This window comes from Rana temporaria, chromosome 8 (assembly GCF_905171775.1).
Source record: "Rana temporaria chromosome 8, aRanTem1.1, whole genome shotgun sequence".
NCBI classification, from domain to species: Eukaryota; Metazoa; Chordata; class Amphibia; order Anura; family Ranidae; genus Rana; species Rana temporaria.
In genome coordinates, this window is record NC_053496.1 from 1920826 (window position 1) to 1947618 (window position 26793).

At 51.0% G+C, this 26793-nt stretch overlaps 1 protein-coding gene across 1 annotated transcript in view; it reads left to right on the top strand.

Annotated features, from left to right (window-relative positions):
- TAPBPL (TAP binding protein like) overlaps positions 1 to 26276 on the top strand; it is a 42001-nt gene extending 15725 nt beyond the window's left edge. Inside the window, exons 3-7 of the mRNA XM_040361197.1 lie at positions 7936 to 8163; positions 12280 to 12489; positions 14854 to 15165; positions 19517 to 19816; positions 25953 to 26276. Of these exons, the coding sequence (XP_040217131.1) occupies positions 7936 to 8163; positions 12280 to 12489; positions 14854 to 15165; positions 19517 to 19816; positions 25953 to 26083 (1181 nt within the window). The 3' untranslated portion in view covers positions 26084 to 26276. The remainder of the gene's footprint in view (positions 1 to 7935; positions 8164 to 12279; positions 12490 to 14853; positions 15166 to 19516; positions 19817 to 25952) is intronic.
- Positions 26277 to 26793: the final 517 nt, after the last annotated feature.

Sequence of the window (26793 nt, forward strand, 5' to 3'; positions counted from 1 at the left end):
AAGAAAAATATATATAATAAAAGGGGGGTAGCCACCCGGGGCCCTTTAATAAAAAGAAAAAAAGAAATAAAAAATATATATATTTTTTATTTTTTTAAAAAGGGGGGTTGCCATCTAGGGCCCTGGGGACCTCTGGGCCCTTTAATAAAAAAAAAAAATATATATATATATATATATATATACACACACACAAATTATTATTTTTTTTTTATAAAAAGAAATTACAAAAAAAGGGGGGTTGCCATCCGGGACCTCTGGGCCCTTTAATAAAAAATAAAATAAAAAATATATATATAAAAAAATAAAATAAACATTTATTAAAAAAAAAAAAAAAGAAGGGGGTTTGCCACATGGGGACCTGGGGACCTCTGAGCCCTTTAATTATATATATATATATATATATATATATATATATATATATATATATATATATATATATATATATATGAAAAAAAAATTATATAAAAAAGGAGGGTTGCCATCCGGGGCCCTGGGGACCTCTTGGCCCTATAATAATAATAATAATAATAATAATAATAATAATAATATTTTTTTTCCACATTCTGATTGCTTTTTCTAGTGAATTTCACTGTTATAAGCACCCATTTTTACTGAATACAATCGATTAATTGTGGTTAGCTGTGATTGGCCACAGCTAATCACATGGTACAGATGGGCCGTGATTGGCTCTCTTTGTACCATGTGATCACTGTGAGCAATCACAGAGATCAACGCAAGGCATGAATTGTGTACTATTCTCATGTGATCTGCTGTGATTGGTTGCAGCGATCACATGGTACCGGCAGTGGGCCGGGAAACACTGGGGTAGATTCAGGTACCTTTTGCGCCCTCTTACGGAGGCGCAGCGTACCGTTTTAACGCTGTGCCTCCGTAAATTACGTGCGCTACACTTCATTCATGAAGCAGTAGCTACGTAATTTGCGTGGGCGCTCCTTGAAAATGCCCGGCGTAAGGGCGCCTAATTTAAATGATCCCGTAGGGGGCGTGGATCATTTAAATTAGGCGCGTTCCCGCGCCGAACGTAGTGCGCATGCTCCGTCGGGAAACTTTCCCGACGTGCATTGCGGCAAATGACGTCGCAAGGACGTCATTTGCTTCAACGTGAGCGTAAATGGCGTCCAGCGCCATTCACGATTCACTTACGCAAACGACGTAATTTTCAAACATCGCGACGCGGGAACGACGGGTATATTTAGCATTGGCTGCCCCTGCTAATAGCAGGAGCAGCCTTACGCGGAACCCGACGAACGTAAACTGCGTACGTGGGGCTCGCGTAGGGTTGTGAATCGGCGTGAGTATGCAATTTGCATACTCTACGCTGACCACTACGGGAACGCCCCCTAGCGGCCAGCGTAAGAATGCAGCCTAAGATATGCGGGCATAAGAGCCTTATGCCAGTCATATCTTAGGCTGCAGTCGGCGTATCGAGCTTTCTGAATCAGGAGCAGTCGATACGCCGGCGCAACTAAGCAATTGCGCTGCGTAACTATGGTTACGCAGACGCAATTGCTTTCTGAATCTACCCCACTGATCGTTCATCTGCTTTGTCTAGTGGGCACAGCTAGGTGACAGATCGTGCCGCAGCACAACGCGTTTCGGGGGAGGACATATTGTGGTTTCCACCTGGTGTGGTGTGTGACCCGCCCAGCCATTGTTTGTCTATAGGTGGGAACTGCTTACCTAACCCCTTTAATTTCCATCAGGCTTTATTGCAACTCACAAAGGATGATGGTCGGGGTGAGCGGTATAAGACAGGAGTGCCTTAGCAAGGCCATAGCACCAAGGCAGGATGGGATGGTGCCACCTCTGGGAGTTTTTTAGCCAGGCTTCGGGAGGTACGTAGATGGCCACCTATACCGAGGACATTACCCAACTTTGGTCAAAGTGCAGATGGTGCCGTCCCTGCTTGGGTGCAACTTAGATTTTTTTACAATTTTTATTGCTATGACATAGGGGGCTGACAAGTTAATAACATTTTAGAAAGACAGGTTCTCTTTACTCAGAGGTCTATTATATACCTGATGTCTTCCCTCCCCTCCCCTGTAATACATGCTGCTTCCGGGTTCTTATGGGGTAGGGGAGATCAGCGAATGGATGTTTGCTGGTCTCCCTTCCCCTCTACCCAGCAACACCTGCCACGCTGGACCCCAACCTGGGCCGACAGGTGGGGCAATGGAGCCCAGGAAACATGGTGGGGGGTGGGCCGGCAGGTGAGATTATGGAGTCTAGGAAACATGGTGGGGGATGGGCCAGAAAGTGAGACTTTGAAACCCAGGGGCACTATGGAACCCATGGTAGGGGAAGGAAAGGCACATACAAAAGTACCAAAGTGTATAAAGTACTGTAAAGTTTTCCCCTCACTTCCTCTTTACACTGTCTCAATTACCATTTGACCATCCCTAAAATTCCTGTGCAAGCTCTGACATACCCAAAAGCACAGAGTGGCAGTCCTGGGTAGGAGGAATGAGTTGGGTGGCAGTCCTGGGTAGGAGGAATGAGTTGGGTGGTGGTAGTCCTGGGTATAAGGAATGAGTTGGGTGGTGGTAGTCCTGGGTATGAGGAATGAGTTGAGTGGTAACAGACCTGGGTAGGAGGAATGAGTTGGGTGGCAGTCCTGGGTAGGAGGAATGAGTTGGGTGGCAGTCCTGGGTATGAGGAATGAGTTGGGTGGTGGCAGTCCTGGGTAGGAGGAATGAGTTGGGTGGCAGACCTGGGTAGGAGGAATGAGTTGGGTGTCAGACCTGGGTAGGAGGAATGAGTTGGGTGGCAGACTTGGGTAGGAGGAATGAGTTGGGTGTCAGACCTGGGTAGGAGGAATGAGTTGGGATGTGGCAGTCAGTCCTGGGTATGAGGAATGAGTTGGGTGGCAGACATGGGTAGGAGGAATGAGTTGGGTGGTGGCAGTCCTAGGTATAAGGAATGAGTTGGGTGGCAGAAAGGGGTAGGAGGAATGAGTTGGGTGGCAGTCCTGGGTAGGAGGAATGAGTTGGGTGGCAGTCCTGAGTAGGAGTAAAGAGTTGAGTGGCAGACCTGGGTAGGAGGAATGAGTTGGGTGGCAGTCCTGGGTAGGAGGAATGAGTTGAGTGGTAACAGACCTGGGTAGGAGGAATGAGTTGGGTGGCAGTTCTGGGTAGGAGGAATGAGTTGGGTGGCAGTCCTGGGTATGAGGAATGAGTTGGGTGGTGGCAGTCCTGGGTAGGAGGAATGAGTTGGCTGGCAGACCTGGGTAGGAGGAATGAGTTGGGTGGCAGACCTAAGTAGGAGGAATGAGTTGGGTGACAGTCCTGGGTAGGAGGAATGAGTTGGGTGGCAGACTTTGGTAGGAGGAATGAGTTGGGTGGCAGACTTGGGTAGGAGGAATGGGTTGGGTGGCAGACTTGTGTAGGAGCAATGAGTTGGGTGGCAGTCCTGGGTATAAGGAATGAGTTGGGTGGTGGAAGTCCTTGGTATAAGGAATGAGTTGGGTGGCAGTCCTGGGTAGGAGGAATGAGTTGGGTGGCAGTCCTGGGTAGGAGGAATGAGTTGGGGGGCAGACCTGGGTAGGAGGAATGAGTTGGGTGGTGGCAGTCCTGGGTAGGAGGAATGAGTTGGGTGGCAGTCCTGGGTAGGAGGAATGAGTTGGCTGGCAGACCTGGGTAGGAGGAATGAGTTGGATGGCAGACCTAAGTAGGAGGAATGAGTTGGGTGGCAGTCCTGGGTATAAGGAATGAGTTGGGTGGTTGCAGTCCTGGGTATAAGGAATGAGTTGGGTGGCAGTCCTGGGTAGGAGGAATGAGTTGTCTGGCAGACCTGGGTAGGAGGAATGAGTTGGATGGCAGACCTGTGTAGGAGGAATGAGTTGGGTGGCAGTCCTGGGTAGGAGGAATGAGTTGGGTGGCAGACTTTGGTAGGAGGAATGAGTTGGGTGGCAGACTTGGGTAGGAGGAATGAGTTGGGTGGCAGACTTGGGTAGGAGGAATGAGTTAGGTGGCAGACTTGGGTAGGAGAAATTAGTTGGGTGGCAGACCTGGCTAGGAGGAATGAGTTGGGCTGTGGCAGTCCTGGGTATGAGGAATGAGTTGGGTGGCAGACATGGGTAGGAGGAATGAGTTGGGTGGTGGCAGTCCTGGGTATAAGGAATGAGTTGGGTGGCAGACCTGGGTAGGAGGAATGAGTTGGGTGGCAGTCCTGTGTAGGAAGAATGAGTTGGGTGGCAGTCCTGGGTAGGAGGAATGAGTTGAGTGGCAGTCCTGTGTAGGAGGAATGAGTTGGGTGGCAGTCCTGGGTAGGAGGAATGAGTTGGGTGGCAGTCCTGGGTAGGAGTAATGAGTTGAGTGGCAGTCCTGTGTAGGAGGAATGAGTTGGGTGGCAGTCCTGGGTAGGAGGAATGAGTTGGGTGGTGGCAGTCCTGGGTAGGAGGAATGAGTTGGTTGGCAGTCCTGGGTAGGAGGAATGAGTTGGGTGGTGGCAGTCCTGGGTAGGAGGAATGAGTTGTTTGGCAGTCCTGGGTATAAGGAATAAGTTGGGTGGCAGACCTGGGTAGGAGGAATGAGTTGGGTGGCAGACCTGGGTAGGCGGAATGAGTTGGGTGGCAGTCCTGGGTAGGAGGAATGAGTTGGGTGGCAGTCCTGGGTAGGAGAAATGAGTTGGTTGGCAGTCCTGGGTATAAGGAATAAGTTGGGTGGCAGTCCTGGGTAGGAGGAATGAGTTGGGTGGTGGCAGTCCTGGGTAGGAGGAATGGGTTGGGTGGCAGTCCTGGGTAGGAGGAATGAGTTGGGTGGTGGCAGACCTGGGTATGAGGAATGAGTTGGGTGGCAGTCCTGGGTAGGAGGAATGAGTTGGGTGGCAGACCTGGGTAGGAGGAATGAGTTGGGTGGCAGTCCTGGGTAGGAGGAATGAGTTGGGTGGCAGTCCTGGGTAGGAGGAATGAGTTGGGTGGCAGTCCTAGGTAGGAGGAATGGGTTGGGTGGCAGTCCTGGGTATGAGGAATGAGTTGGGTGGTGGCAGTCCTGGGTAGGAGGAATGTGTTGGGTGGTGGCAGACCTGGGTAGGAGGAATGAGTTGGGTGGTGGCAGTCCTGGGTAGGAGGAATGAGTTGGGTGGCAGACCTGGGTAGGAGGAATGAGTTGGGTGGTGGCAGACCTGGGTAGGAGGAATGAGTTGGGTGGCAGTCCTGGGTAGGAGGAATGAGTTGGGTGGCAGTCCTGGGTATGAGGAATGAGTTGGGTGGTGGCAGACCTGGGTAGGAGGAATGAGTTGGGTGGCAGTCCTGGGTAGGAGGAATGAGTTGGGTGGTGGCAGACCTGGGTAGGAGGAATGAGTTGGGTAGTGGCAGTCCTGGGTAGGAGGAATGAGTTGGGTGGCAGTCCTGGATAGGAGGAATGAGTTGGGTGGTGGTAGTCCTGGGTATGAGGAATGAGTTGGCTGGCAGACCTGGGTAGGAGGAATGAGTTGGGTGGCAGTCCTGGGTAGGAGGAATGAGTTGGGTGGCAGTCCTGGGTAGGAGGAATGAGTTGGGTGGTGGCAGTCCTGGGTAGGAGGAATGAGTTGGGTGGCAGTCCTGGGTAGGAGGAATGAGTTGGGTAGTGGCAGTCCTGGGTAGGAGGAATGAGTTGGGTGGCAGTCCTGGGTAGGCGGAATGAGTTGGGTGGTGGCAGACCTGGGTAGGAGGAATGAGTTGGGTGGTGGCAGTCCTGGGTAGGAGGAATGAGTTGGGTGGCAGTCCTGGGTATGAGGAATGAGTTGGGTGGCAGTCCTGGGTAGGAGGAATGAGTTGGGTGGTGGCAGACCTGGGTAGGAGGAATGAGTTGGGTGGTGTCAGTCCTTGGTAGGAGGAATGAGTTGGGTGGCAGACTTGGGTAGGAGAAATGAGTTGGGTGGCAGTCCTGGGTAGGAGGAATGAGTTGGTTGGCAGTCCTGGGTATAAGGAATAAGTTGGGTGGCAGTCCTGGGTAGGAGGAATGAGTTGGGTGGCAGTCCTGGGTAGGAGGAATGAGTTGGGTGGTGGCATACCTGGGTATGAGGAATGAGTCGGGTGGCAGACCTGGGTAGGAAGAATGAGTTGGGTGGCAGTCCTGGGTAGGAGGAATGAGTTGGGTGGTGGCAGTCCTGGGTAGGAGGAATGAGTTGGGTGGCAGTCCTGGGTAGGCGGAATGAGTTGGGTGGTGGCAGACCTGGGTAGGAGGAATGCGTTGGGTGGCAGTCCTGGGTAGGAGGAATGAGTTGGGTGGCAGTGCTGGGTAGGAGGAATGAGTTGGGTGGCAGTGCTGGGTAGGAGGAATGAGTTGGGTGGCAGTGCTGGGTAGGAGGAATGAGTTGGATGGCAGTCCTGGGTAGGAGGAATGAGTTGGGTGGCAGTCCTGGGTAGGAGGAATGAGTTGGGTGGCAGTGCTGGGTAGGAGGAATGAGTTGGGTGGCAGTGCTGGGTAGGAGGAATGAGTTGGGTGGCAGTCCTGGGTAGGAGGAATGAGTTGGGTGGCAGTGCTGGGTAGGAGGAATGAGTTGGATGGCAGTCCTGGGTAGGAGGAATGAGTTGGGTGGCAGTCCTGGGTAGGAGGAATGAGTTGGGTGGCAGTGCTGGGTAGGAGGAATGAGTTGGGTGGCAGTCCTGGGTAGGAGGAATGAGTTGGGTGGCAGTCCTGGGTAGGAGGAATGAGTTGGGTGGCAGTCCTGGGTAGGAGGAATGAGTTGGGTGGCAGACCTGGGTAGGAGTAATGAGTTGGGTGGCAGACCTGGGTATGAGGAATGAGTTGGGTGGCAGACCTGGGTAGGAGGAATGAGTTGGGTGGCAGACCTGGGTAGGAGGAATGAGTTGGGTGGCAGACCTGGGTAGGAGGAATGAGTTGGGTGGCAGTCCTGGGTAGGAGGAATGAGTTGGGTGGCAGACCTGGGTATGAGGAATGAGTTGGGTGGCAGACCTGGGTAGGCGGAATGAGTTGGGTGGCAGACCTGGGTAGGAGTAATGAGTTGGGTGGCAGACCTGGGTATGAGGAATGAGTTGGGTGGCAGACCTGGGTAGGAGTAATGAGTTGGGTGGCAGACCTGGGTATGAGGAATGAGTTGGGTGGCAGACCTGGGTAGGAGGAATGAGTTGGGTGGCAGACCTGGGTATGAGGAATGAGTTGGGTGGCAGACCTGGGTAGGCGGAATGAGTTGGGTGGCAGACCTGGGTAGGAGTAATGAGTTGGGTGGCAGACCTGGGTATGAGGAATGAGTTGGGTGGCAGACCTGGGTAGGAGGAATGAGTTGGGTGGCAGACCTGGGTAGGAGGAATGAGTTGGGTGGCAGTCCTGGGTAGGAGGAATAAGTTGAGTGGCAGTCCTGGGTAGGAGGAATGAGTTGGGTGGCAGTCCTGGGTAGGAGGAATGAGTTGGGTGGCAGACTTGGGTGGGTAGGAGGAATGAGTTGGGTGGCAGACCTGGGTAGGAGGAGTGAGTTGGGTGGCAGTCCTGGGTAGGAGGAATGAGTTGGGTGGCAGTCCTGGGTAGGAGGAATGAGTTGGGTGGCAGTCCTGGGTAGGAGGAATGAGTTGGGTGGCAGTCCTGGGTAGGAGGAATGAGTTGGTTGGCAGTCCTGGGTAGGAGGAATGAGTTGGGTGGCAGTGCTGGATAGAAGGAATGAGTTGGGTGGCAGTCCTGGGTATGAGGAATGAGTTGGTTGGCAGTCCTGGGTAGGAGGAATGAGTTGGGTGGCAGTCCTGGGTAGGAGGAATGAGTTGGGTGGCAGTCCTGTGTAGGAGGAATGAGTTGGGTGGCAGTCCTGGGTAGGAGGAATGAGTTGGGTGGCAGTCCTGGGTAGGAGGAATGAGTTGGGTGGCAGACCTGGGTAGGAGTAATGAGTTGGATGGCAGTCCTGGGTAGGAGGAATGAGTTGGGAAGATATAGGTGCCAGTGTCTAAGGGCAGACAATGGAGTACTAAGGCCCTTTGTGTTTCAGGTCCCCGGATCCGGTGTGCGGCGGTACCCCAGACCCAGCACCCTGCAGATGTCCTCCTCCCCTGTGAATACGTCCTCCTGGAGCCGGGAGCAGAAGGGCTTTCATTCACACGACAAAAGGCGACGCTTGTCCTTCGCAACCTGACAGTAACAGAAGAAGAGTCGCCGGAGACTATGCCCGAATATCAGACACCGGAAGGCACAGAGGTGCCGATTTTCGAGGCCACAGGTCAGTATTTACCATTTATGTGCTACACGGCGGTTACACGCTGACATTTGTTTTACCTGAGAGCTGATATCTTTTTATGAGCTAATATTTATTAAATGCGGAGGGAGGGGTTAGGGTTAGCCTTCATTTGCCTCTGTAGCTATAGGCATTGTGGAGAAATTTGTCTTTAAAGTTTGGGGTTGGGGGTTAGCCTTCATTCCTCTCTGTAGCTATAGGCACGGTTGAGAAATTTGTCTTTAAAGTTGGGGGTTGGGGTTAGTAGGCTTGGTTTTTTCCCTGGGCATTCCCCAGGTTTTTGTTGTTAATTGGGGGTTGGGGTTAGCCTTCATTCATCTCTGTAGCTATAGGCACTTAGGAGAAATTAATCTTTAAAGTTTATAACAGAGGTGTGTGTGAACACCAAAGCTCCTTCTCCTATTACTTTCTATGGGGAGCAGAATCTTTGCAGCCTCCCAGACACTCCAATGTGAACCCACAGGAGGAGGTATTATTTATTTGCTATTAATTCATTGAAACCTGACTGGTGAGGAGGAGACTCATGCAGATAGCAGAGGAAGGAGGAGGGGGAGGAGAAGGAGAGAGGAAGGGGGAGGAGGAGAGAGGAAGGGGGAGCGAAGGTGGGAGGAGACTCATGCAGATAGAGGAGGCAGGAGGGGGGGAGGAGGAGGAGGGAAGGGGGAGAAGGAGAGAGGAAGGAGGAAGGGGGAGGAGGAGACTCAGGCAGATAGCAAAGGAAGGAGGAGGGGAGGGAAGGGGGAGGAGGGGGAGGGGAAGGAGGAGACTCATGCAGATAGCAAAGGAAGGAGGAGGGGAGGGAAGGGGGAGGAGGGGGAGGGAGGAGGAGGGAAGGGGAAGGAGGAGACTCATGCAGATAGCAAAGGAAGGAGGAGGGGAGGGAAGGGGGAGGAGGGGGAGGGAGGAGGAGGGAAGGGGAAGGAGGAGACTCATGCAGATAGCAAAGGAAGGAGGAGGGGAGGGAGGAGGAGAGAGGAAGGAGGAGGGAAGGGAGGGGGAGGATAAGGAGAGAGGAAGGGGGAGCGAAGATGGGAAGAGACTCATGCATATAGAAGAGGAAGGAGGAGGAGGAGAAAGGAAGCGGAGGGAAGGGGGAGGAGGAGAGAGGAAGGAGGAGCGAAGGGGGGAGGAGACTCGTGCAGATAGAAGAGGAAGGAGGGGGAGGAGTAGAGAGGAAGGAGGAGGGAAGGGGGAGGAGGAGGAGGCAAGGGGGAGGAGGAGAGAGGAAGGAGGAGGGGGAGGAGGAGACTCATGCAGATAGCAGGGGGAGGAGGAAGAGGAGGAGGAGAGAGGAAGGAGGAGCGAAGGGGGAGGAGGAGTCTCATGCAGATAGCAGAGGAAGGAGGCAGTAGACAGAAATGGATAATAAAATGGGGGGTGTAGTGGCGCTTGCAACTAAAATCACTAAATAATATATACACTATTTATAAAGATAGAATGTGCAAAACAAACTCCGCCTCCTGGCGATGGTAAAAATGTGTATCACTCTAAACCGGAATACCATCCAACAAAAATATCATAATGTGCAAGATATTGAGAGTGAGCAAATAATGAAATTGGTGTGACCAACGTGCCAATGACAGCACAATGGTCCTAATTAATGGCAAACTTCAAATCCTGAGCATAAATCACTTCCTACAAATCCAAATAAATAATGTGATAGTCCATAAAGTGCTTCATCCACAAGTAGTGCAGTGTGCAAATATGCAAATAAATATCCGGTGACTGAATGTCCAAACAAATATATAATAAATAAAAAAGTGAATAATTCAGATTATAAAAACAATCCAATATATGTGCTGTAGTGAAAAAATTAAATATATACCCAAATATAGTCCACACAGGGATCCCTAGAGACAACTGTCAGAGGGTCCCAATGAAACTTATAAAATATATTTTCCGTGTCCAGTGCACAAAACGTGCAAGAGTGAAGAAAACCCCTATAATCCTATGATTAAGCGACGTCGGCTGTCGCGATACGCGTGAGGACGTTGGAGGGCTGTTGGTGACGTCACCCGCTCGCGGCCGCAGAGCGGGGACACAGGAAAACGCACACGCCACTTTACATGCTGTTCTTACAGCACTGCTTGTAAGTGTTTACTTTTCTTTCATTAAATGTTGTAATAATCGTACACTATGGAGGCATTCCTGTGCTTTATTTTGGGAATCATCGCGCTGAGTCTGTGAGTTCATTGGAGTGGATCTATCGGCTGACTGTGGGAGACATTATTGGGAACCATTCATTTAGGCTATTTATTAGCCTCCCAGAGGTAAGGGGCTAGCACATATATCCCTGGTCACCGTGGAGAGTCGGGCTGATTGCAACCACAGCACTCTGCATGTTACAGCAACTAGAGCACAGATGCACTTTAGAAATACATTAATTGAACTGGCCACTGGAATTTAGTTTTCTTCACTCTTGCACGTTTTGTGCACTGGACACGGAAAATATATTTTATAAGTTTCATTGGGACCCTCTGACAGTTGTCTCTAGGGATCCCTGTGTGGACTATATTTGGGTATATATTTAAAGTGGTTGTAAACCCACTATTTGGACTTTTACCTACAGGTAAGCCTACAACAAGGCTTACCTGTAGGTAAGGAGAATATCTCCTAAACCTGCACGGTTTAGGAGATATTACCCCCGCAATGCGGGCGGCGCATGCGCAGGGGGGACTCCACGGCTGAAGGACCGGCATCGCCGGACCCTGCCGATTTTAAATCTCCCGCGTGCACGCGCGGGAGTGACGTCATCGCCGCTCCAGCCAATCACAGCGCTGGAGCGGCGATACCCGGAAGACACGCCGGAGCAAGATGACATCCTGCTCGGCGTGGACCAGGTAAGTGGTACACACCTCGTTCCGAGGTAAGTATTTCATAATAGGCTAGTATGCGGTGCATACTAGCCTATTATGCCTTTTGCATTGCAGGTTTGGGGGGGGGAAAAAAAAGTTTATGCGGTTTACAACCGCTTTAATTTTTTCACTACAGCACATATATTGGATTGTTTTTATAATCTGAATTATTCACTTTTTTATTTATTATATATTTGTTTGGACATTCAGTCACCGGATATTTATTTGCATATTTGCACACTGCACTACTTGTGGATGAAGCACTTTATGGACTATCACATTATTTATTTGGATTTGTAGGAAGTGATTTATGCTCAGGATTTGAAGTTTGCCATTAATTAGGACCATTGTGCTGTCATTGGCACGTTGGTCACACCAATTTCATTATTTGCTCACTCTCAATATCTTGCACATTATGATATTTTTGTTGGATGGTATTCCGGTTTAGAGTGATACACATTTTTACCATCGCCAGGAGGCGGAGTTTGTTTTGCACATTCTATCTTTATAAATAGTGTATATATTATTTAGTGATTTTAGTTGCAAGCGCCACTACACCCCCCATTTTATTATCTGTTATCAGTGTGTGAGCACTATTAGTAGTGGCTGCTGCTTATTTATTTGTTCTGTTCTTGTCCTGCCTTGGTTAGGTTGGTTTTGCGCATTAGTTCCCCCCATATTTCACAGTAGACAGAAATGACACTCAGTGCTCTGGACTGAGACAAGTACACACTATAGAGGGATGTGCTTTGTTTATATTGCATGTCTGAGGTTTACAAACACTTTAAAGGAATCAACACTGACCGCAAAAAAATAAAAATAAAGAATGTACAATAATCAGATATTAATGTTTGTGATACAGAAACAATTAGTGATCTGTGTATAGAATGTTCATTGTGCGGATTCACATTTAGAAATAAAAATCGCTTTATTCTCTCTAATATGTTCCTATATTATCAGCGCCACCTAGTGGCCAAAATAATTTTTTCCCCCCCTGACTGAGGTCTTTATGGGGGAAATTTGCACTTTGGGCACTAGGTGGCGGTGATGAGATCCGAACGACACATATTAGAGAGAATGCGGTGATTTTCATTGGATGTTGGTCACAACAAACGTTTTATTGTAAGGAATCTACCAGAAACTGGGCACCCTAAACCTAAACCTTCTTGTCATCCGTGGTTCATTGTTTTGTGTTCTCTATCTTTTAACAAGTTTTATTTATTTTTCCCCCCCCCCCCCCCATCAGTGAATCTGCCCCACCTGCCGTTTGCGGAGCGCCTGCTTCACGTGGAATGTGACGGAGAAGAGATTGTATGTGAGATCACCCCGCTCTACTCCCACTTCTTCATCGCCCACATCCGTCTGCCGGAGATCAACATCGCCCTCGTGGCCAAGGCGGAATCCGCTGTGGATCCGGACGCGCCGCTGGATGAAAAAAGTATCACGCGGTTATCGGGTGAGTGTCATGTGACCAGATCCCGCGCACCCAACGCACGTATATCAGGAGGGGAACAAGCTGATCGCCCCCGTGTGGCAGGGGAGAGATATTTTCCAAAAACCAGCAATGAGATGATGTCAGGATATTTATCGGGAGATCCAGGAAGGCAGTGTGCGGAAGACAGAGTCCGGCGACAGAGTGGGCGTCTACAAAGAACGTCACTGGTTGCCGGGACGCCGGCAGTGGGATCCGGGACTTCAGCTCAGATCCGCGGGACCCCGGGACTTACTTAATAGCCCGGGACAGTCCCGCGGAATCCAGGACGGTTGGTCCTAGCAACCAGTGAAGGAAAAGGATATTCCACCTAATCAGTGCCACATATCAGTGTGCATCAGTGCCACCTATCAATGCCACCTAGCAGTGGCATCTATCAGCACGCACCTATGCTAACTATCAGTGCCACCTATCAGCACCTATTAGTGCCGCCTATCAGTGCACATCAGTGCCACCAACAGTACCGCCTATCAGTGCACATCAGTGCCTATTAGTGTGCATCAGTGCTGCCTCATCAGTGCCACCTATCAATGCCACCTAGCAGTGGCATCTATCAGCATGCACCTATGCTAACTATCAGTGCCACCTATCAGCACCTATTAGTGCGCCTATCAGTGCACATCAGTGCCATCTATCAGTGCACATCAGTGCCTATCAGTGTGCATCAGTGCCACCTATCAGTGCACATCAGTGCCACATATCAGTGCCTAACAGTATGCATCAGTGCCACCTATCAATGCCACCTAGCAGTGGCATCTATCAGCACGCACCTATGCTAATTATCATTGCCACCTATCAGTGCTGCCTATCTGTGCGCATCAGTGCCATCTATTCAGGGCCACCCATCAGTGCCCATCAGTGCTGCCTATCAGTGCCCATCAGTGCCACCTATCAGTGTCCATCAGTGCTGCCCATAAGTGCCACCTATCAGTGCGCATCAGTGCCATCTATTCAGGGCCACCTATCAGTGCCCATCAGTGCTGCCAAACAGTGTCGTCTATCAGTGCTCATCAGTGCCCATCAGTGCTGCCTATCAGTGCCATCTATAAGTTCGCATTAGTGACATCTATCAGTGCCGCCTATCAGTGCCCATCAGTGAAGTAGAAAAATTACTTATTTGCAACATTTTGCAACAACAGTAACAAAAAAGAAAAACTTCAATTTTTTCTAAATTTTCTGTCTTTTTTAAACTTGTTTAGCAAAAAAATAACCACCCTCCCCTCCCCCCCAGAGGTGATTAAATATCACCAAAATAAATCTTCATCTGTTTCGACAAAATGATTACAATGTCATTTGTGTCCAGCGTCGCACGACCGCGCAATTGTCATTCAAACTACAACAGCGCTGAAAGCTGAACATTGGCCTGGGCAGGAAGAGAGTAAAAGTTCTCGGTATTGAAAGGGTTAAAGGAAAAAAAACGAAATGACCGCGTTCATTCGGCAAAATATATATATTTTTTATTTTAACAAAATCATTTAATTTTTCCTTAACCCCTTCAATACCGAGAACTTTATATAAAAAAACCTCACTTGACACGACATTGTAAATGACTCTAAAATGACCACAAGTGGCCCCCGCCTGTCCCATAGCATTCCTCTTCCTCCTTCCCCTCCCCCATCTTCCACCTGTTCGGAGCTGGTGTGGTAGGCGGTATCAGGGAAGCGCCCAGATGCGATTCAGTTCGCATGAGTAGCGCTATACAAGTCATTCATTTATTCAGGGAGGGGCAGGGTGGCGCTCTGTAGTGGGCAGAGTCAGGAGGAGGGGCAGGGTGCCGGTCTCTGGTGGCTGGTGTGGTAGGCGGTATCAGGGAGGGACAGGGTGGCGCTCTGTGGTGGTCGGAGATGAGTCGGGAGGATGGGCCGAGTGCCGCTCTGTGGTGGGCAGAGTCAGGGGGCAGGGTGCCGGTCTCTGGTGGCTGGAGTCAGGTGAAGGAGCTGGTGTGGTAGGCGGTATCAGGGAGGGGCAGGGTGGCGCTCTGTTTGTGGGGTGGAGTCAGGAGGAGGGGCAGGGTGCCGGCCTCTGGTGGCTGGTGTGGTAGGCGGTATCAGGGAGGGGCAGGGTGGCGCTCTGTTTGTGGGGTGGAGTCAGGAGGCTGGAAGCAAATATCGGGCCGCCCATCCCCGACATCAGAGACTGAATCTGACAGCTGCACATATTAGTCCGGCTCTGATGGGGCCCCGCTCAGTAAGACAGCCCTGTTTGGCTGGGGTCGTTGGGCAGGTGGGGCCCCCAGGCAAGTGGGGCCACCGGGCAACTTCCCAGCGCGCCCATGCGAAAAAGACACCCCTGCCCGTTCTTCACTTATTTTGTGACGTTTCTCTTCAGGGGATCTCCTGGTGTCCTCCGGCCCACCTTCACAAAGGGCCTCCATCTCCAAGGAAGCCAAGCTGGCCTGTGAAGTTTGGGGGAACGTGGAAGGCGTGGACATGGCGTGGCATCTGCAGAAGGACGGCAAAGGGAAAAGAATGGACCCAGAAGAAGACTCCGGCGTCTCTGTCGAAAAGAAGGCCCAGGGAGGGAAGGAAGGACTATCACTGACCATCAATCCACTGACTGTGCATCATGAGGGCACTTATATATGTGCCGTGAGCCTGGGACCCCACCGCCTGCAGCAAATCCTCCAGCTGAAGATCAAAGGTAATACACTGAGGCCAGGGGGTGCAGGCAGGGCTGCTGTAAGAAACCACGGGGGCCCCATACAGCCAACCTGATTGGGCCCCCGCGTGTCACCAGGTGACCACTGCTCTGCGGTGGGCGGAGTCGGGGGGACAGGCAGGGTGCCGCTCTGATATTCGGTGAAGGGAGGAGGAGGAGCAGGATTCCCCTCTGTGGTGTGTGGCGCCAAGGAGGGGCAGGGTGGTGCTCTGTGGTGGGTGGAGTCAAGAGGACAGCAGGGTGCTGCCCTGTAATGGTCGGAGAAGGGAGGAGGAGCAGGGTTCCCCTCTGTGGTGGGCTGGGTCAGGGAGGGGCAGCAGGGTGGTGCTCTGCGGTGGGCGGAGTCAGGGGGACAGGCAGGGTGCTGCTCTGTAATGGTCGGAAAAGGGAGGAGGAGCAGGGTTCCCCTCTGTGGTGGGCTGGGTCAGGGAGGGACAGGGTGGCACTCTGTGTGTGGGCGGAGTCAAGAGGACAGCAGGGTGCTGCCCTGTAATGGTCGGAGAAGGGAGGAGGAGCAGGGTTCCCCTCTGTGGTGGGCTGGGTCAGGGAGGGGCAGCAGGGTGGTGCTCTGCGGTGGGCGGAGTCAGGGGGACAGGCAGGGTGCTGCTCTGTAATGGTCGGAGAAGGGAGGAGGAGCTGGGTTCCCCTCTGTGGTGGGCTGGGTCAGGGAGGGACAGGGTGGCACTCTGTGTGTGGGGAGACAGTTTGCCTGATGAAGGGGGCGGGACACCTGATTGACCCGCCCATCCCCGACATCAGAGGCAGAATTTGACAGCTACACTTTGTCCCATCGAAGTCGGCCGTACCCCAGCCGGCTTTCCCAGTACTAATTCCTGCGTCCCTTGAGCGCACCAATGCACATTCCCCCGGCTAGTGCTATTTGTCTGGCTCTGATGGGGCCCCAGGTGAATGTGGGGCCCCCGTTGTGTGCCCAGGGGTGCCCGCTCAGTAAGACGGCCGTGGCCCCGCCCCAAACTAACTTCCCTTATGAATGAACGTAGTGAGTGATCTGTGATTGTGGTCATTCAGGAAAAGAAGGAGCTGTTAAATATGACACATTTACCGGACCCTTCACCCACTCTCCATCCTATTGTGTGCTTGCAGCTTCCAGGAGGAAGGACCGGAAGGAAGCCAGCAGCACTGCGGGGGTGGGAGGTTGGGGGTACACATGGGGGTTCTAGGCAGAAGGGAAAATGTATGGTGCACAGGATGGGTGCCAGGGGGCAATTACTAGAACGGATCCCCTGTATGGTGCTCTCTGCAGCAGCTGAAAGCCATTGGAAGGGGCAAGGAGAAGCCGGCTTTCAGCTGCTGCAGAGAGAGCCTCATGCCTCGTACACACGACCCGTTTTCCCGTTTGGAAAACTGCCATGACAGCTTTTGGCCGGGAAAACTGTCCATGTGTATGCTCCATGCATAGGTGTACACAGCCTATTGCATTAGGGTGTGCACCCCAAAGCCCAAACACGCACTACCGATCACTCACCATGTTCATTCAGAAAGGGAAGGGGCCGGTAAATTACATATTTATTGGCCCCTTCCCCACTCCTAAAACATCCCAGCAGCAACAGCCGATAGGAGAGGAGGGAAGCTGGCAGCGCTGCGGGGGGGAAAGATGGGAGCCAGGGCATTAGGGGGAATCTGTGCTGCACAGGGTGATTAGGGTGTGCCTGGGCACACCCTGTGCGCACGCCTATGGCTCCATGGCAGTTTTCCCGACAGGAATCGCGGCAGGGAAAATGAGAACATGTTCTCTTTTTTCCAGCCGCGATTCCCCGGCGGTCTTTTTCCCGCCAGTTTCCCTATGGGGAAACACTGCGATGGAGCATACACACGGCCGAGATTCCCGGCCAAAGCTCTAACCGGCGGGAAAGACTCTGGTGAGTACACAGGAAAGTGGTCCTCGTTCCCCCCCTCCCCGGGATACCCAGCGGACTTTTTACGGCCGGGAATCCCGATCGTGTGTACGGGGGGAATACAGGGAATTGTTTCCAGTAATTGCCCCCCCCCCTCTTTGCTGCCCCAATTGCCCTCTCCCTGCCCACATCTGATTTCCCCCTGCTGGCCTGGGTCCCATACAGGAGGACCGGTGGTGCCCCCTTATTCATGGCCCTGGGTGCATGCGAAGGGTGCAACTGGTAGAACAGTCCCCGGGTCCATAAACCAGGGTCTCCCAACTGGGTGATGACTAAAGGTAGAGGCGTGGCTCACTTTAAGGTTAAAGGTTACTACAAGGTTTACGGTTTGTTGTAAGGGATTGGGTTAAGGTTGTATTTCGGGGTATGGTCAAGGGTTAGATTTAGGAGTTAAAGAATAAACTGTATCTACATCACCGCCCCAAAAAAGTATAGATAAATATATAGACCCGGATTCTCAAAGGGCTTGCGACGGCGCAAATGACGTAAGTCCTAATCTGGCCCCGGGTATCTATGCGACTGATTCTTAGAACCAGTTACGCATAGATATCCCTTAGATCTGACAGGCGTAAGGCTCTTACGCTGTCAGATCTTAAATGCAATTTTTTTTCCCGCCGCTAGGTGTCGCCTCCGTCGTTTTCCCCCGTCATCTATGCAAATTAGCTATTTACGTGAGATTCCCGAACGTACGCGCGGACGACGCAGTGAATTTACGACGTTTCCGTAAGCGTAAACTTGCCCCTGCTATATGAGGGGCAAGTTTACGAAGGTCCGTCGTATGCCATGTTAAGTATGGCGTCGGGTCAGCGTCGGCTTTTTCCGTCGTTTCCGTCGTTTACCTAAGTCGTCCGCCAATACGACTTTACATCAATGACGCACACGTCGGCGTCATTGACGTTTTCCGTCGTGAGCTGGAGCATGCGCACTGGGCTATTTTTCCGCCCGGCGCATGCGCAGTTCGATCGGCGCGGGGGCGCTCTTAATTTAAATACAAGCCGCCCCCTTTGAATTACGCGGCCTTACGCCGGGCCATTTACACTACGCCGCCGCAAATTACAGAGCAAGTGCTTGGAGAACACGGCACTTGCTCCAGTAATTTGAGGCGGCGTAGTGTAAATGTCTTACGCTAAAAGAATCTGGCCCATATTTTCCAGGAATTAGAAGCACGGTGGCTTAACGGTTGGCAATTCTGCCTTGCAGCACTGAGGTCATCGGTTTGAATCTCACCCAGGACACTACATGCATAGAGCTTGCATGCTCTCCCTTGGTCTCACGTGGGTTTCCTCTGAGTAGTCCGATTTCCTCCGACACTCCATATAGGTTAATTGGCAGGAAGGTTAATTGGCTCCTGTCTAAATTGGCCCTAGAATGAAATGGGGACCTTAGATCAGGGATCCCCTATACTACAGCCCTCCAGCTGTTGTAGAACTACACATCCCATGAGGCATTGTACAACTCTGACATTCACAGACATGACTGGGAATTGTAGTTCCTGAACAACTGGAGGGCCATAGTTTGAAGACCCATGCCTTAGATTGTAAGCACCTTGATGGTACAGACTGATGGTCATGTACAGTATGTAAAATAACCTTGTGGGACTCAGGGGCCCATTGGGGGAGGAGGGTCCAGGGACAGAGATACCATAGGTGTAGAGACTGTCCAGCTAGACAAAAGAACCTTGTGGGACTTAGGGGCCCATTGGGGGAGGAGGGACCAGGGACAGACATACCATTGGTGTAGAGACTGTCCAGCAAGACAAAAGAACCTTGTGGGACTTAGGGGCCCATTGAGGGAGGAGGGTCCAGGGACAGACATACCATTGGTGTAGAGACTGTCCAGCAAGACAAAAGAACCTTGTGGGACTTAGGGGCCCATTGAGGGAGGAGGGTCCAGGGACAGACATACCATTGGTGTAGAGACTGTCCGGCTAGACAAAAGAACCTTGTGGGACTTAGGGGCCCATTGAGGGAGGAGGGTCCAGGGACAGACATACCATTGGTGTAGAGACTGTCCAGCAAGACAAAAGAACCTTGTAGGACTTAGGGGTCCATTGAGGGAGGATGGACCAGGGACAGACATACCATCGGTGTAGAGGCTGTCCAGCTAGACAAAAGAACCTTGTGGGACTTAGTGGCCCATTGGTGAAGGAGGGACCAGGGACAGACATACCATAGGTGTAGAGACTGTCCAGCTAGACAAAAGAACCTTGTGGGACTTAATGGCCGATTTGTACTAGATGGGTACTGGGACTGCTCAAAGTGTCATGTACACAACTTACTACTATCTAGCACTATCTTTTTTATTTGGCCAACAGTCGAATGTAGAGGAGGCCCAAAAATTGGTCTTGTGTAGGGGCCCCGTGGTAAATATGTCCCTCTATAAGGACAAGAACCTCACTTGTGTCTCTCTTTTCTCAGAACCTCCTCAGGTGACACTTTCTCTGATTGAGGATCCAGTCCCGACCCTGATCTGCCACACTGATCACTACTATCCTCTGGATGTGGAGGTGGAGTGGCATCTGAATGGGGCACCACTGACAGACGCCACCCCGGTCACCTCCAGCCATCGAAGGAACAGCGATGGGACCTACAGTCTGAGCAACCACCTCCAGGTGTCCATCCCTCCGTCTGGTTCCCCTCCTGATAGATACAATTGTGTTGTTTCACACGTGTCCAGCGAGGAACCCATCCAGCGTGAGATCACCGTCTCCCCACCAGGTATCGTCATTGGGTACTTTACTCAAATTGTCTGTCTGTTGGGATGGGTACAGGTGATACGATAAATCTGTTATGGCCAAATGTCATGCCACCCCTTCGCCTTGCAGGTCATAGTCCACTCCTTTCTGGGAGTGTCTAATTACTGTCTGTGCTGGTCCATCTCCTCTTCCCATCCCCCTGCTTCATATATGGTGTTGGGGTAGTAGCAAAGGGAAATATTGTATTATAAAGGGTCACAGCTCTGAGTCTGCTGGGGCCATTGGCATCAAATTCAAGATGGCCGAGGTGTGGCACCCACCAGCAGTCTCAGGGCTTTGGGATGTCTACAAAAGAGAGGTTTTTATGTGGAAATAACATACAAAAAACACATGCATATCATTTTACGGGAAGATTGTGTTGATGGGTTTCTTTAAAGTGACGCTGTCCTGAATTTTATATTTGCCCAAATACCCTGCCATAAGTGCTTGCCTTACCTGATGCCCATGTCACCAAACATTGATCCATTGAAGAAGTATGGTCCTCCAAAGTTTGCTGAGATACCGAAACCTCCAGGAGTGTTTCTCTCCAGTATCCTGACCTATCTATGCGCGAGGGTTTCTCCTGCTGACCTATCTATGCGCGATGGTTTCTCCTGCCGACCTATCTATGCGCGATGGTTTCTCCTGCTGACCTATCTATGCGCGATGGTTTCTCCTGCCGACCTCCACATCACTAAAGGACAGAGTATTGACATAGGAGTTGACAGGACCAGGGCCACCCTTGGAAATCATAAAGCCCCAGAAGGTTTACCTGACAGGCACCCCTCCTAGCTATACAGTCACGAGGATCAGCTCACCGTTCTGCCCTGAATGCTGCAGGAATAAAGTTACCGTCAACGTTCATAGAGAGGGGCAGTGGCGGTTCGTCCATAGAGGGCGCTGGAGCGCCGCCCCCGCTGGCTCTCACCGCCACTGAGTCTAATAACATAGATTCATGCATTGCACGAATCTATGTTATTATCGCCGCTGCCGCTGTTCTATTCAGATGGTCGGCGCTCATGTCCGGCCATCTGAATAACGGCAGCTGGTTGGCTGTACGGAAGTGCCTATCAGAGCCAATGGCTTTTCCGAGTACAGCCCGCGGGTCCCGGAAGCTTATACAAAGAACACACTAGGGATGCGTTCCTTGTATAAGACTGACAGGCGTCTCAGCCAATCAGGTTGGCCGATTCTGGCTACCGGTAACCTGATTGGCTGAGACGCCTGTCAGTCATCGAGGGTGGTAGAAGACATTGAGGGACGTGGATGGCTGATTTCAGTAAAAGTAAGTGCCGGGCGGGGGGGGGGTTGGAACTTTACAGGGCACAGCGGCGACATCAATGGGCACAGTGGCGACAATAGGCACAGTGGGGACAATGGGCACAGTGGGGACAATGGACACAGTGGGGACAATTAAAGGGCACATCGGCGACAATTAAAGGGCACAGTGGTGACAATTAAAGGGCACAGCAGTGACAATTAAAGGGCACAGCGGTGACAATTAAAGGGCACAGCGGTGACAATTAAAGGGCACAGCGGTGACAATTAAAGGGCACAGTGGTGACAATTAAAGGGCACAGTGGTGACAATTAATGGCACAGTGGCTGTGTTTGATGGCATGGCACAGTGGCTGCGTTTGATGGCATGGCACAGTGGTGACAATTGATGGCACAGTGGCTGCGTTGAATGGCATGGCACAGTGGTGCGAATTGATGGCACAGTGGCTGCGTTTGATGGCATGGCACAGTGGTGATAATTGATGGCACAGTGGCTGCATTTGATGGGCACAGTGAGGCTGCAATTTTTTTTTTCCGTTTGCGCCCCCCCCCCAAAGATTTTGAGCACCAGCCGCCACTGGAGAGGGGACATGCAGGGTTGTGAGCCCCTCGTTTGATGTCACCTCACCTTACTGTAACAGTGCAAGGCCCTGCCCCCATGTGCATTTAGATCATGGTTAGAAAAATGTAGTCTGAGAGGCCCCGGTATGTGTTTTGTGAGCAGAGAAAACTGTGTTTTAAGTTTTTTCTCTGGGTTTGATAGTCCTGGGGCTTTAAAGGTTCCAAAGAGTTTTGGGTGGGACGGAACCTTCAATTCTGTGTCTAGGTTTTCCTGGAGTTCTGCGCCTGGCACCCACTCGTTAAATACCAGGTCTGGTGAGGACTCGCGGCAGTTGCTGTCATTTGGATCGAGTGTCTTTGTATGAAGACAACAGTGTGTTCCAGTCAAGGAGGGGAGACCTTCTCAGAAGACAAGACCCTATGCTAGGGGGGCTTCTTGCCCATAGAACTGGAAAAGTGAGGACAGCCAGTGGCGTTGCTAGGGGGTGGCTATTGGGGCTACAGCCCGAGTCTGGGGCCCATAGCCCCGATTCTCTTGTCCCAGTCTAGAATGCAGGGGACAGGGGCGGACTTATCCGTGGAAGTGATGGCTCTGTCTCCACCTCCACCTGACTATACTCTTGGTCACTGGTTGCTAGAGCTACCTAGTGTCTAGTAACCAGCGACGTCACGGTCCTGCCCACTGTGCCCACTTCACTTCCTCCTCCTTCACGCTAGTGCTCATGGGGTTTGGCCTGCAACTCCTGGACTACTGGAGCGTCCCGCAGCTGGTCCGGTGTTGGCGTGGAGTGCAGAGCAGCAACATAAAACAGGGAGGGGGAGGCCTGGGTAGCTGGGAGGAGCCCAGGAGGGAGAGAGAGAGAGAGACACCACCACCCTGCGGCATCCCCAGTGCCTCCCAGAGCCTGCACTCCCCCAACCTCCTCTCCCAGCTCGCTGTGACTGGAACAGGAAGAAAACAGGCTAGCCGAGGTTGGGCGGGAGGTAGGTGGATGACACACGCCTAGGTAGGGACTGCAGGCAGGGCTGGGGGGTCTCTCATCCACCCTCCTCTCTCTCACCGTGATCTGTAGGGGGGCTCTCTGGGGACCCTGATGTATAGGGGGGCTCTCTGGGGATCCTGATGTATAGGGGGGCTCTCTGGGGACTCTGTATAGAGGGATCTCTGGGGACCCTGATGTATGCAGGGACTCTCTGTGGACCCTGATGTAAGGTTGAGGCTCTCTGGGGACCCTAATGTAAGGTTGAGGCTCTCTGGGGACCCTGATGTAAGGGGGAGGCTCTCTGGGGACCCTGATGTATGCAGGGACTCTCTGTGGACCCTGATGTAAGGGGGAGGCTCTCTGGGGACCCTGATGTAAAGGGGAGGCTCTCTGGAGACCCTGATGTAAGGGGAGGCTCTCTGGGGACCCTGATGTAAGGGGATGGCTCTCTGGGGACCCTGATGTAAGGGGATGGCTCTCTGGGGACCCTGATGTAGGGGGAGGCTCTCTGGGGACCCTGATGTAAGGGGGTGGCTCTCTGGGGACCCTGATGTAAGGGGGTGGCTCTCTGGGGACCCTGATGTAAGGGGGTGGCTCTCTGGGGACCCTGATGTAAAGGGGAGGCTCTCTGGGGACCCTGATGTAAGGGGGTGGCTCTCTGGGGACCCTGATGTAAGGGGGAGGCTCTCTGGGGAGTCTGATGTAAGGGGAGGCTCTCTGGGGACCCTGATGTAAGGGGAGGCTCTCTGGGGACCCTGATGTAAGGGGGTGGCTCTCTGGGGACCCTGATGTAAGGGAAGGCTCTCTGGGGACCCTGATGTAAGGGGGAGGATCTCTGGGGAGTCTGATGTAAGAGGGAATCCGCACTCGGATATGTAACGATATATATCGTATTGTTCTTTACTTCACTGCTATGGGTTCTAGCCCCAGATCTTTTGTAGACCCAGCCACCCACGCCTCGGAGGACAGCTATGCTAGTCTGGAGAGACTGAGAAAGCTGGGGTGACTAGCATGTCCACAGAGGGGGTTGGGGGGAGTCCTGTGTTCCTGAGAAGGGGGGGTGTTGGGAGAACCCTATCTGGAGACCAGAAGTGGCCCCGTACAGTGAGGTGTTGTGATAATAGGCTGAGTGAGCCTGAAGAACCTCTGTGGTCTGGAAGACCAACGTCAATAGCAATGGAGCTGCTGAAGTCTAGCCAGGTGGGCTAGTATTTTCTGTTGCTTGTTGTTGATTTGTGAAGCTGCTTAGGGAACCTTTATATCTGTTTGATTAAAGTGCCCTTCAAACACAGTTTGGACTGACATGAACTTCACGAAAAAACACATCTACCATTGAGCTAACTAACCCCCATATCACAACATGCAAACTTTTTCCAAGCTGAACCCAACTTCTCTGCTGTCCTCATGAGGCCAAAGTCCAGAATGGATGTATTGTACCCCTCTATGGGAAGAACCACTATGTGCTGCAGGGCCCGGTACTGGAGATAGACACTCAAGTGTTGGTTTTTCTGGTGGACTTCAGGGGACCATTCCTAATGAATGGAGTAGTGTTTGGTGGCATGAGTAGGGTCACCTTAAAGCAGGGCTCGACAAATCCCCGGTGCCAGGTCGCCATGGTGACTAGAAATAGTGTCCTGGCGACTTGGCTTGGAAGGTGGGCGCCATCTGGTGGTGGCCGTTGGTATTACAAGTTAAGCAGTACAAGTTAAACAGCAATTCTAATGTAATTTTTCACTATTTTCACTGCTATCTTCTTCCCTCTAATTAGAACCTCCAAACATTATATTTTTTTTTTATCCTAACACCCTAGAGAATAAAATGGCGATCGTTGCAATACTTTCTGTCACGCCGTATTTGTGCAGCGGTCTTACAAGCGCACTTTTTTGGGAAAAAATTACACTTTTTTTAATTAAAAAATAAGACAACAGTAAAGTTATCCCCATTTTTTTTAATAATATGAAAGATAATGTTACGCCGAGTAAATTCATAGCCAACATGTCACGCTTCAAAATTACGTCCGCTCGTGGAATGCCGACAAACTTTTACCCTTTAAAATCTTCATAGGCGACGTTTAAAAAAATCTACAGGTTGGATGTTTTGAGTTACAGAAGAGGTCTAGGGCTAGAATTATTGCTCTCACTCTACCGATCGTGGCGATACCTCACATGTGTGGTTTGAACACCGTTTACATAGGCAGGCGCTGCTCACGTATGCGTTCGCTTCTGAGCGCAAGCTGGTCGGGACGGGGCGCGTTTTCTGGCTCCTAACTTTTTTAGCTGGCTCCTAGATTCCAAGCAAATTTGTCAACCCCTGCCTTAAAGGAAACCTGTACTGAAGAAGCATAAACACAACCATTGTTGACCTTCACTTCTTAATTGCTTAAGATCCGCGCTATTGCCGAAAGACGGCTACAGCGCGGGCCTTATTTGCCGGGAGGGCGTCCATGGACGTCCTCGAGCGGCCTGCGTGCCCCCTGCAGGGCGTACGCGGCACGCTCTGTGATCAGTGAGACTCTGAGACTCAGCTAATCACAGATCGGAGTAAGGGGTGGATCCCGACCCCTTACCATGTGACCAGCTGTCAGCCAATGAAAGCAGATCATGTGATGTAAACAGAGCCGGTAATTGGCTATTTTTTCTCCTCACGCTAAAAAAAGCTGATCACTGTTAGAGGGACATCGGCCCCGATCAAGGAGACCGGGACCGATGCTCATCTGTGCCACCTGCCAGTGCCATTTACCAGTGCCGCCTACCAGTGCCCACAGTGCCACCCATCAGTACCACCCATCAGTGCCCACAGTGCCACCTGTCAGTGTGAACTACCAGTGCCCATGAGTGTAAACTATCAGTAACACACATCAGTGCCCATCAGTGCCACCTTATCTGTGCCTATCAGTGCCAGTGCAGACTATCAGTGCCGCCTCATCAGCGCATATCAATGAAGGAGAAAAATTACCTGTTTGCAAAATTTTATAACAAACTGTGAAACATGATTGATTGATTTTTTCCATCATTTCTTGTTTCTTTAGCAAAAAATAAATCCCACCAAAAAAAAGATCTATTTGTGGGGAAAAAATGATAAAAATGTCATTTGGGTACAATGTTGTATGACTGTGTAATTGTCATTCAAAGTGCATCAGCGCTAAAAAATGGTCAGGGCAGGAGGCGGGGTTTAAGTGCCCAGTAAGGAAGTGGTTAAAACGCCTGTATTCTGTTTATTTTTATTGTATTATTTTTTTTTAAATCCAATAAAAACTATTTGCGTTTCATAGATTAATATCGTCTTTTTCTCTCCGCAGAACCTGCGCTGCTCTTCCAGATCATCTGCTTTGCTTCCTCGCTCGTCTTATTGGCCGTTATGCTCAAGGCCATCTATACGTTCGCACGGACAGTCCCTCACGGGGCGGAGAAGGAGAAGAAATTATCTTGAGTTTTGCCCCCGTGCTGAACGGGAAGACGGCGCCGAGTCTACGGGAATTTTCTACTGATAGCGATTAGATGTCAGAGACGTGATTGGTTTTGCACTGGATGATGTAGATGAACTTTTGTATTTTCTTAACCACTTAACCCCCGGACCAATATGCTGGCTAAAGACCCAAGGGGTTTTTACAGTTCGGGACTGCGTCGCTTTAACAGACAATTGCGCGGTCGTGCGACGTGGCTCCCAAACAAAATTGGCGTCCTTTTTTCCCCACAAATAGCGCTTTCTTTTGGTGGTATTTGATCACCTCTGCGGTTTTTATTTTTTGCGCTATAAACAAAAATAGAGCGACAATTTTGAAAAAAATGCAATATTTTTTACTTTTTGCTGTAATAAATATCCCCCAAAAACATATATAAAAACATTTTTTTTCCTCAGTTTAGGCCGATACGTATTCTTCTACCTATTTTTGGTAAAAAAAAAAACGCAGTAATCGTTTATCGGTTGGTTTGCGCAAAATTTATAGCGTTTACAAAATAGGGGATAGTTTTTTTGCATTTTTATTTTTTTTATTTTTTTTACTACTAATGGCGGCGATCAGCGATTTTTTCCGTGACTGCGACTTCGGACAATTTTGACACATTTTTGGGACCATTGTCATTTTTACAGCAAAAAATGCATTTAAATTGCATTGTTTATTGTGAAAATGACAGTTGCAG